The sequence below is a fragment of the Dipodomys ordii genome, unplaced genomic scaffold, assembly GCF_000151885.1.
Source record: "Dipodomys ordii isolate 6190 unplaced genomic scaffold, Dord_2.0 Scaffold23, whole genome shotgun sequence".
Classification (NCBI taxonomy): Eukaryota; Metazoa; Chordata; class Mammalia; order Rodentia; family Heteromyidae; genus Dipodomys; species Dipodomys ordii.
Window position 1 is genome coordinate 1454432 of NW_012267239.1, and position 12009 is coordinate 1466440.

General features: G+C 38.9%; 1 protein-coding gene across 2 annotated transcripts in view; it reads left to right on the plus strand.

Moving 5' to 3' along the window:
• LOC105984232 (low affinity sodium-glucose cotransporter-like) overlaps positions 1–10975 on the plus strand; it is a 49290-nt gene extending 38315 nt beyond the window's left edge. For both annotated transcript variants that reach the window (XM_013014341.1, XM_013014339.1), the window contains 4 exons: positions 3300–3468; positions 5568–5783; positions 7361–7463; positions 10761–10975. In XM_013014341.1, coding sequence (XP_012869795.1) covers positions 3300–3468; positions 5568–5783; positions 7361–7463; positions 10761–10975 — 703 coding nt within the window. The remainder of the gene's footprint in view (positions 1–3299; positions 3469–5567; positions 5784–7360; positions 7464–10760) is intronic.
• The last annotated feature ends 1034 nt before the right edge of the window (positions 10976–12009 follow it).

The following is a 12009-nucleotide window of genomic DNA, read 5'->3' on the forward strand; positions in this document are numbered from 1 at the left end:
CATTCTAACTGGAGTGAGGTGGTCTCAATGCTGTTTTGATTTGCATTTCTTTTATGGCTAGGGAAGTTGAGCATTTCTTCATGTGTCTATTGGCCATCCTTCTTTCCTCTTCAGAGAAGTTTCTCTTTAAGTCTTTAGCCCACTTATTGGACAGTTGTTTCTTTGAGGATTTGTTGTTGGGGGATTTAATTTTTTGAGTTCCAGGTATATTTTAGATATGAGACTCTGGTCTGTTGTACGGCTAGTGAAGATCTTCTCCCAATCCGTGGGCTTTCTATTGATCTTGCTACCTATGTCCTTTGCCACGCAGTCCCATTTGTCCAACCTTTCTTTGATTTGTTGTGTTTCTGGGTCTCTAGCAAGAAAATTTTGGCCTGTGCCAAGGAGACCTAGGGTTTCTCTTATTCCATCCTGTAATGTTTCAGACTGTCTGGTTTGACTCCGAGGTCTTTGATCCATTTGGAATTGATTCTGGTGCAGGGTGATATACAAGGATCTAACTTTAGTTTTCTACAAGTGATTAACCAATTTTGCCAGCACCATTTGCTGAAGAGGCTGTCTTTCTTCCATTCTATTTTTTTAGCTCCCTTATCAAAGATTAGATGGCTATACGTCTGTGGGTTCATTTCTGGGTTTTCAATTCTATTCCATTGTTCCTGAGGTCTGTTCTTGTGCCAGTACCAAGCTGTTTTGATTACTATGGCTTTATAGTGGAGTTTGAAATTTGGTATTGATATTCCTCCAGCACTGTTCTTTCTGCTAAGGATTGTTTTTGCTATTCAGGGTCTTTTATTGTTCCACCTGAATTTTTGGATTGCCTCTTCTATTTCCTTGAAGAATGAGGTTGGAATATTGAGAGGTATCACATTGAATTTGTAGCTAGCCTTGGGAAGTATTGCCATTTTTACCATGTTGATCCTTCCAATCCAGGAGCATGGGAGGTTTTGCCACTTTCTAAGTTCTGTTTTGATTTCTTTTTCAGGTTTTTAAAGTTATCATCATAGAGGTTCTTCACTTCTTTGGATAAGTTAATTCCTAGGTATTTTATTTTTTTGTGGGACTATTACGAATGGAGTTGCTTTCCTGATTTCAGCCACGCTTTTCTCATTGTTGGCATACAGAAAAGCCATTGATTTTTGAGGGCTAATTTTATACCCTGCTACTTTGCCAAAGTTTTGAATCAGCTGGAGTAATTTGGGAATTGAGTCCGTGGGATTCTTTAAATACAAGATCATGTCATCTGCAAAGAGGAAGAGTTTTACTTCTTCTTTCCCTATTTGGATCCCTTTTATGTTTGCATCTTGTCTTATTGCAGTTGCTAGGCATTCTAATATTAAATTGAAGAGAAGTAGAGATAGTGGACATCCTTGTCTCATTCCTGAGTTAAGAGGAAATGGCTTTAGTTTTTCACTATTAAGTATAATGCTGGCTGTAGGTTTGTCATATACAGCCTTAATTGTATTGAGGAATGTTCCCTGGATTCCTTATTTTTCCAGAACCTTCATCATAAAAGGGTGTTGGATCTTGTCAAATGCTTTTTCTGCATCTGTTGAGATAACCATGTGGTTCTTATCCTTGCTCTTGTTGATGTGATGAATTATATTAATTGATTTTCCTATATCGAACCAGCTTTGCATCCCTGAAATGAATCCTGTTTGATCGTGGTGTATGATTGTTTGGATGAATTGTTGAAGTTGATTGGCCAAAAGTTTGTTGAGAAGGCAACAAATCAATTTCTACATGCAATGCATCTTCGTTATTTTCACCCTTTTCATTATTTTCCCTAAACCTTCCCCCACAAAACCCTCCTTTTTAAAGATTTTGCTCTAGTACATGAAACACTTGGAATGGGAAATGCAAAAGGCCTTGACTCTTAGATCTTGACTCTGAACAAACATTTTAGGAAAAGAAGATTACACAGCTTTGTTGCTATCCTGGAGAAAGTGCTAGCTGGCTTTCAAGAGGCTCAAGATATAATAGTCCCACTAATTAGCATGAGTCCTCTGAGGCTCATTCCTCCATCTACCCTACTTACCACCACGTCTCTGTTTCAAGTAATGACCTTCTACACATAGTCTAGTAAGCTAGTTTTGTTCATTTATTTACACAACAAGCGCAGAAGATACTGCAACTTAGAAAAGTAAAGAGAGAGAGGGAAGAAAGGAAGGAAGGAAGGGAGGAAGGAAGGAAAGAAGGAAGGAAGGAAGGGAGGAAGGGAGGGAGGAAGGGAGGGAGGAAGGTAAAGATGAGTAGGTAAAGTAATGCTCCTTGGACACTAGGATTTTCTAATAGTCTTTTGCCACCATTCAGTATTATTTTGTGCCAGTACGGGGCTTGAACTTTTTCACTCAAGAATGGATCTCTACCACTTGAGCCATAACTCCACTTCTGGCTTTCTATGATGGTTAATTAGAGGTAAGAGTCTCATGGACTTTCCTGCCCGGACTGACATTGAACCTTGATCTTCAGATCTCAGTTTCCTGAGTAACTAGGATTACAGGCATGAACTACCAGCAACTGGGCTTCCACTAGCCAGTGTTTTAACCAATGCTTTAATCTACTGGAGTACTGAGAGAATAAAATGCACAAATTACTATTCCATGTCAGTTTACCCAACATTCTACAATATATAACCATTGTTTTAATTCTTACTATAAAAACAAACTTAGTGTCCATCAAGGAAGGAATAAAGGAATAAAGGAGAGTCTGTTTTCTTTTTTATTCAAATAATTGCTCAGTAATAAAACTAACATAGTGTTTATTTGTTTCACTAGAGTTGTTAATAGATGACATTTGAGCTGTTTTATGAGTGGGCATTTAATATCACAGATGAAGTTATTATGAATATGATAGACAAGCAATTGGCATTCTTGCTGTTTGAGTTTTTTGTTTTGTTGGTCTGGTATCAGAGTTTGAACTTAGGACCTTGTACTTCATCTGGCCTGCTTGCTTGGCTGGTACTCTACCACTTGAGCCACACCTCCAGTCAGGCATTTTTGCTGGTTATTTTGGAGATGAAATCTCATGCCAAAGTTGGCTACAAATTACAATCCTCCAGCTTACTCCTCAGCCTCTTGAGTGGCTAGGACTTGAAGGTGTGAGCCACTGGTTCCTGGCTCAAGTAATTCTTTTATACTCATGGATAATCCTTTAGCAAAAGCCCACAGTGTCAAATCGAGGAGCTTGATTTTTGTTTTGAAACCAATAACTGACACAAAAATAAATTCTCAAACTAAAGTCCAGTGGAAGTCCCTCTAATGTTTCTGTTTCATATTGAAATCATTTCGCTTTCTTACCAGGATATTTGTCATTGTATTAATTGTCACCAGCATCTTGTGGGTCCCCTTAGTAGAGGTCTCTCAAGGTGGGCAGCTGATCCATTACACAGAATCAATTTCCAGCTACCTGGGGCCTCCCATTGCAGCTGTCTTTCTGCTTGCCATCTTCTGCAAAAGAGTCAATGAACAGGTAAGTGAAAAGTGGGGAACTCTCCCTGTTGGAGTGAGAAAAAAAATCTCTTAGTTACAGAGGGAGCCACATTCATGCTTTCTGCCCTACTTCTACAATTCAAGTCCTAGCTCATTTTCAGCTGCAGTCACCACAATTCCTCATTCTTACTAAGGTGCAAAGATCCTTTCCATTTATACTCTCTCCATTTATACATCTTACAGCCTTTCTGTTTCTTCCAAAATATTAAGTCCATAGGCAGGACAGTGCTGAGGAACACAGCAAGTTCAGGAGGTAAATTATCAGGCTGAATGGTGCCTCTATCACCTGGTCATACAGTGTTCCAAAACAAATGACCTCACTTTCAGTTCAGTGAAGATAATTGTAGCAGTCCTACCTATATAGGTAGATAAGCCTACCTATGGGTCTGCGGTAAGGACTAAAAGAGATAACATATATGAAATGCTAGGAAGAAAATCTACCACACAAAGATTCAAAAGGCTAATAGCTATTGACATGTAATTAACTGTTCTATAAATAGTTGACTGTTGTTGGCCATGTATTTAATCTTGTTATTATTCCTAGATGTGAGCCTTATTCTGATGATTTTCCAATGAGGTAACAGATGCAGAGTAATTCATATCTATGTGCTTTCACACATTATTTTAATAAGTGGGATCTGGTGATCCAGACTCAGAATTCCTTCATACAAACATTTTTTTTTGCCTAAAATATAAAATCTTGCACAAAGCAACAAAGGGACACATGTTTCCAGACACCATAGTTGTTTTGTTTTGTTTTTTTAGGTCTGAGGCTGGGACTCAAACTCAGTACCTGATGCTGTCCCTCATTGGCTAACATGCTACTAACTGAGCCACACCTCCCATCCCAATTCCCATCGTCTCTCAGAGAAAGTAAATATGCTTAATTGTCAGACCATGGAACTCTCAAAACTGCTTAATAACTACTCTGCAAGTTGGGTAGCATAAATTTGTAGAGTTCTATTAATTCTACAAAATAAATCACAAGAACCAGTCACCAATGGTGTAGGCATGTAATCCTAGCTACTCAAAAGATTGAAATCTGAGAATCATGGTTCAAAGCCCAGTCAGACTCTTATCTCCAAATAACCACCAAAAAAGCCAAAGTGGAGCTGTGACTCTCGTGGTTGAGTACAAGCCTTGAGCAAAAAAAGGGAGAGCATCCAAGCCCTGAGTTCAAGCCCAAAACCAGCACATGCATGCACATGGACGTGCTTGTGTGCACACGCGCACACACACACAATAAAGAAATGTTTGTTTTTTTATCTCCAGGCACTGGTAGCTCACATCTGTAATCCTAGCTACTCAGAAAGCTGTGATCTAAGTGGGGAACCGGTGGCTCATGCCTGTAATCCTAGCTACTTAGGAGGCTGAGATCTGAGGATCTCGGTTCAAAGCCAGCCCAGGCAGGAAAGACTGTGAAATTCTTATCTCCAATAAACCACTCAGAAAACCGGAAGTGGCACTGTAGTTCAAGTGGTAGAGCGCTAGCCTTGAGCTGAAGAGCTGAGGGACAGCGCCCAGGCCCAGAGTTCAAGCCCCACGACCAATAAAAAAAAAAAAAAGAAAAGAAAGCTGTGATCTGAAGATAACCATTCAAAGCCAGCCCAAGCAGGAAAATCATGAGATTTTTATTTCCAATTAACCACCAAAAAGTTAGAAATTATATTGTGGCTCAAACTGGTAGTCTTGAGCATAAAAAGCTCAAGGACAATGCCCTTAGTGCCAGCCCTACATCTGGTACTAGGTAAATATATAGATACATACATGCATACATATATACATACGTACATGCATACAATCACAAGTTTTTAATCTGTCTACAAAACAAAAGGCCAGGAAAACTTTCAGCCTAGGTCCTGGTTGACAACAGGATACAAGAACCAGAGAATCACAGTACAACCATAGTATTCAGGCACCAGAGGCAGCCCCTTTCCCTATTTGAGTAACTTGTTCCCTCAGATCCACCACTTCGTAATCCTTAACTGAGAAAGCAGGAGAGGTGATCACTGTGACTTACCAGAATGATTTTCTCATCTTTTCTAAACACTCTGGCTTTGTCCTTGTTTCTTTTTTCAGGGAGCATTCTGGGGTCTAATGGTCGGACTTGTGATGGGTCTGATTCGCATGATCGCAGAGTTCTCCTACGGAACCGGGACTTGCTTGGCTGCCAGTAACTGTCCCAAGATCATTTGTGGAGTGCACTATCTGTACTTTGCCATCCTTACCTTTTCTGTGTCCGTGCTAGTCATCCTGGGAGTCTCTCTCCTAACAAAACCCATCCCTGATGTACATGTGAGTATGGGCTATGACTAGATGCTCATTCAGAAGTCAGAGTTCCTCTTCTTCTAAAGTTACAACTGGTACAGAAGTCACAGGTCAATGGAGCCATGGCACTCTCAGAATTAGAAGATCCTAGGTGATAAGAATCCAGTCAATCTACTGGACAATTCACATATGGGAAGTATGTGGGATGCAACAGTGTATTCAGTATTGTGCTCAGGAGGCTAAGATCTGAAGATTGTGGTTCAAAGCTAGCCCAGGAAGGAAAGTCCTTGAGATTCTTATCTCCAATTAATCACCAGAAAACCAGAAGTGGAACTGTGGCTCAAAGTGGTAGAGTGCTAGCCTTGGGCAAAAGAACTCTGGGCCAGCACCCAGGCCTTGAGTTCAAACCCCAGGACTGACAAAAAAAAAAAGTGCCAATCAGGTACTGATGGCTCACACCAAGAATTCTAGCTACTCAAGAGGCTGAGATATGAGATCACAGTTTGAAGCCAGCCTGGGCAGAAAAAAATCTAGGAGACTCTTGTCTTCACTTAATCACCAAAAAAATTGCCAAAAGTAGAGCTGTAGCTCAAGTGGTGGAGACTTAGCTTTGAGCAAAAAAGCTAAGAGATGGTGACCAGGCCCTAAATTCAATCTCCAGTACACAGAGAGAGAGAGAGAGAAAGAGAGAGAGAAGCTATTTTTTAAAATGGTAGTAGAAACCACTAGTTATTGGAGGATAGATGTGGAAGTAGGAAGGAGTTCAGATAACAGATAACCAAAATAAATTACAGAGGAGTATTAACTTCAGTTAGTCCACAACTTATTTATACATTTCGTAAAGAACTAAGAGAGAAGCAATAAAATGTAAAGGCACCCAACATAAAGAAAATACAAAATGATGACACATTTGTACTCATATACAAAATTAGCACTCTCCATGCCACAAATGTATACAATTATCATTTGCCACATAAAACCTTAAGTGAAAGGTAAGTAGTCACTAAACAGAGAGTAATAGTGAGGTTGCAACTATCTGTTGGATGACAAGAGCAATGAGTGAAGCCAGAGCGTCATGTGGGTTAACTTAATCTTCAACTTTTCTAAAATTGTAGATCCAGAATGTAGGAGTTTTCAGAATATATTTGGAAGGGTTTTTTTTAATATTTTCAAAAGAAGCTAGGCATCAATGGCTCACGCTTGTAATCCTAGCTACTCAGGAGGCTGAGATCTGAGGATTGTGGTTCAGAGCCAAGCCAGGCAGGAAAGACCATGAGATTCTTATCTCCAATAAACTGCTCAGAAAAAAAGCTGGAAGCAGCACTGTGGCTCAAGTGGTAGAGCACTAGCCTTGAGCAAAAGGAGCTCAGAGACAATGCTCAGACCCTGAGTTCAAACCCCAGGACTGGCAAAAAAAATTAAAAACAACAATTATTTTAAATGCTTAGTGCATTTTGGTACATGAGCAGAGCTGAGGGAACTCTTTTCCTTATGACCCATACTCTGTGGTCCAGTTTAATTTGATAAATGATATAACAAAGTTACCATTCAATTACTGGGCCCATTTGCTTTTCATGAATGTTCTGTGCATGATCTCTGGCCAGTTGTATCGCCTGTGCTGGACTCTTCGAAACAGTACAGAGGAACGAATCGATTTGGACACAGAAGAGAAAAAGGAGGAAGAAGATAATGATGGCATTGAGGAAGGTAACAACTTGGTTTACATTTTGGTTTTGATAGCTTTTATGCCATCATTAGCCTCTGGACCATGACGCTTCTATTTATCCCTCCACCATAGATGGGATGACAAATCTTCACCATCGTTGCCCAGCTTTTTCTGTTGGGATGGAGAATGATGAATGTTTTTCCCCTGAGCTGGTCTCATTCCATGATCCTCCTATTCTCAGCCTCCAAGTAGCTAGGATTAAAGACTTGAGTCCAGCACAAAATAATCCATTTAAGGAAATACCTCTGTAATATTACCACTTTTCCCATTGAGTTTGATATTTTTCCAATAATACAATTTTCTGTCTTCAGCCTTGGGGGCAGAAAGCATATCTTCATTACTGATCAAATTTATACAATGACTATGTAACTATGCATTTAAAGTTTCTCAGTTTTTCAATCACCTATTTCCAGAATTTCATCTATTTATTAGACATATATTACTGACATACAGTTCTTTATATTGACTTCCTGCTTTTTCTGTCCCTCCTTAAATTCTTAATATAATTTTTATGACTTTCCTTTTTTCTTGATAAGCCTTCCTGAAGACTGGCCTACTTTACTTTTTCAAAAAATGAGTTTTTTACTTGTTATTTTTATGATTCTACTTTTCTTTTTTCTTACACTTTAATAAGCATCAATTAGTGGTATGAGAGGCATTTGTTTATGTATATATTTACTTATTTATTTATTTATATATTTTTGTGGCAGTCCTGGGGCTTGAACTCAGTGCTGTCCCTGAACATCTTTGCTCAAAGCTAGTGCTCTACTACTTTAGCCACAGCTCCATTTTCGGGTTTTTCTGAGTGGTTTATTGGAGATAAGAGTGCCTTAGCCTTTCCTGTCTGGCCTGGCTTGGAACTGTGATCCTCAGATCTCAGAATCCTGAGTAGCTAGGATTACAGGTGTGAGCCACCTGACCCTGACATAGGCTTTTATTTTGATGTTCCCATATGTGCAAACACTAGGCTTTGATCAGATTCAACCCTTCCATCACTTTCTCTCTCTCTCTCTCTCTGTCTCTCTCTCTCTCTCTCATTGCCTCTCCCTTCCTAAGCCAATCTCAACAAGCTTCAGTGTTCCATATTCATACACATTTATAAAATGTTTTCACCATATTCACGCTCCTTCACTGTTTTCATTCACCTTCCCTCTCTGCCACTGGTGCTCACGGTTTAATATTCCTGCCATTCTTTTTTTTAAGTGTATGTCAGTTGTCCAGAGGAATTACTGTAGTGTTTCACACAAGAATATACAATACTTAAAACACATTGACAAATACACACACTCTCTTACTCTCACTTTTCCCATACCTCCTACCCGCTATTATTCAACAGCTTTCAGAGAGTTTAATTTTGCTATTTTCACTCACAGGTGCAAAGTAACTTCTTTATTTATTTCATTATCCTTTTTATCTTGCTTGTGTACCTTTCCATTTATATTACTTGGTTTGTTCTTGGGCGGGATGGAGGGGGTCATTAATTTCTACCCTCTCTTCTAAGCAAGTAATGACCTTTAAGAATCTTTTTTTTCCCCTAAGTATAGTCTACTTTTACTATGATTTTCCCCCTATATATCTGAGTTTAAAAATATGTTTTAAAAGTTAGGCATAGCCAGGCACCAGTGGCTCATACCTGTAATCCTAACTATTCAGGAGGCTGAGATCTGAGGGAGATGGTTCGAAGCCAGCCAGGGAAGAAAAGTTCATGTGAGACTCTTATCTCCAATTAATTACTCAAAAGCCAGAAATGATGCTATGGTTCAAAGAAAGAAATATGCCTTAAATTTTCCAGTGCTACAGCCAGTATTCTTATATAGAGATTTTTATTGTATTTTTGCCTATATATGCCTTTGGCATTAATTTTGAGAAGTTTGTTGGATCAAAGAATTAATGCCTACACAGTTTTGTTATACTTCAACTTCCCCTCTGTAAGAATTAAATTCTGCTTTCCAGGTAACAATGTGTACCAGTGCCTATTTCCATACAGACTCTTGAACATAGCTTCTAAAACTTTTATATTTTTTACACTGATAGATGAAAAGTGACATTTTAGTATCATTTGAATGTAAATTTCTCTCTTCTTTAGTGAGCCTAAAAGCTATTTCCCCCAGCATTGGTGACTTAAGCCTGTAATCTGAGCTACTTGAGAGTTTGATAATGGGAGAATTGAAATTAAAGGCCATACAGCTCCTAAAAGTTTGTGAGAATCCCTTCTCAACCCACAAATGAATGCTGTAGCATGTGCCTGTCATCCGAAAGCACAGGGCAAGCTGAAACTGGAATCATTGTGGCTCTGGGATGACCCAGGCCAAAAAGAGAGGGAAGTTCAATGCAGAGGCATGTTCTGTCATCCCAGCAATCAGAGGAAGCCTAAAAGAAGCAGAAATCATGGTCCTGATGCTCACCCAGGCAGACAAGATCCTGTCTCAAAAATAATGACACAAAACAGCACTGGAGGCACGACTCAGCAGAACAACACCTGCTTAACAAGTGCAAGACCCTGGGTTTCACACTCATAAAGAGAAACCTTTTGCTCTTTTTTATGTTTCAGTTTATTTCTTATCTCCCTAGTATGTTCAAATTGGGTTGTTGATGGTATTTTTTTTTCTTTGGGTCCGGTTGTGGGGCTCTGTCCCTCAGCTCTTCAGCTCAAGGCTAGCACTCTACCACTTGAGCCACAGCGCCACTTTTTTTCTTTTTGCTTATGTGGTGCTGAGGAATCGAACCCAGGGGCCTCATGCATGCAAGGCAAGCGCTCTACCACTGAGCCACCTTCCCAGCCCTTTCTTTTTTGTTTTTTAAAAATCCATTGTATATTAAAGAGGTAAAGCCATCTGTGATAACAGGTACAAATCTTTGGCATATTCTGATTTATACCATGCAAGTTTTTTCTTTGGTGCCATTCCTGGGGCTTGAATTCAGGGCCTAGGAGTTGTCTCTGAGCTTTTTTTTTTCCTTTTGCTCAAGGCTAGCACCTACCACTTGAACCACAGCTCTACTTCCAGTTTTTTGGTAGTTAATTGGAGCTAAGAGTTTCACAGACTTTACTGCCCAAGCTGGCTTGGAACCACAATCCTCAGATCTCAGCCCCCTGAGGAGCTAGAACTACAGGTGTGAACCACCCAGTGCCCAGCTTTTTTTTTTAATTTTTTACATATTCAATTTTATCTATATTTTCCCCCCAGAAGTCCTCTGGCTCTTCCAAGTGGTTGTAGTCATTCTTCATAGACATGTGTGACTTCCTATCTGTTGTTGTGACTTATTTTTCCTTGTTTCAGATGCTCCTGAGAAACCTCGTGGATGTCTCAAGAAAGGCTATGACTTATTCTGTGGCTTGCAGAAGACAGGACCCAAGCTGACAAAAGAAGAGGAAGAAGACCTGAAGAGGAAGCTCGCAGACACGTCAGAAAAGCCCTTGTGGAGGAATGTAGTGAATGTCAATGCCATCCTTGCCCTGGCTGTGGCAGTGTTTTACTATGGTTACTTTGCCTGAACTCTTGTCTCAGCCACCACAATATCATTTTCTCCATTCCCAGGTTTGTCACATTCCAAAGAAAGACTAGCCATTCCATCACGTGATCTAAAGAGGTGACTTCAGACTTGATTTTTTTTATTTTATTGTTCCTTTATGTCAATAAAAGAAAACAAAAACCAGTGTTGATAATTTAATGTAGCTAGGGAAGTGACTCCTTACAATTGTATACAGCAGGCGGAGAGGCTCCAAATCTTTTTCTAGATTTATGAGGACATAAATAGCAAATATCAGCTTGTATATATTTAAGGTGGGCAATGTGATGATTTGATATATGTAAACATTGTGAAATGATTACTACAATAAAGACAATTATCACATCCATCACCTGGCTTACCTTACTTTATGTCAAGAGAATGTTTAAGATCTATTCTGTCAACAAATTTCAAATGCATATATATTTATGCATATATATTGCATATTTTCATATTATACAATATGTTTGCATATCATATATTACATTATGTTATATATCATATTGATATATGATACATTTCTATTCTACATAATATATCAAATTGATATGACATAATTGTGTTGTTTATATAATTTAATTATAACTAATATGTATATATTATAGATATTATTCAGTCACAAGAAGAATGGCATTTTATTGTTTTCAGGGAAATTAATGATCTAAAAACCATTATGTTACACAAAATAAACTGGACTCCAAAAGACAAAAGTCACATGTTTATTCTCAAGAGTGGATGCTAGAACTAAAATACAAATATTTACATAAACACAAACACACACATATATATATTAATCTGATTAAAGTATGTGTTTGTGAGATACCATGGCAAAGCCCCTTTGAACAATTAACCTGCACAGTTCACATTTAACAAAAATGAATATCAGGAAGGTGGAACACACTGTCTTGGGGATGTTAAATGGAGCAGGTGAAAGATGGCAAATACAATCAAGTAATTTATGCATGTGTGTGAAAATGGAACTTAATCCAGCTGAACATAACATATTTTGTGTATGTGTCT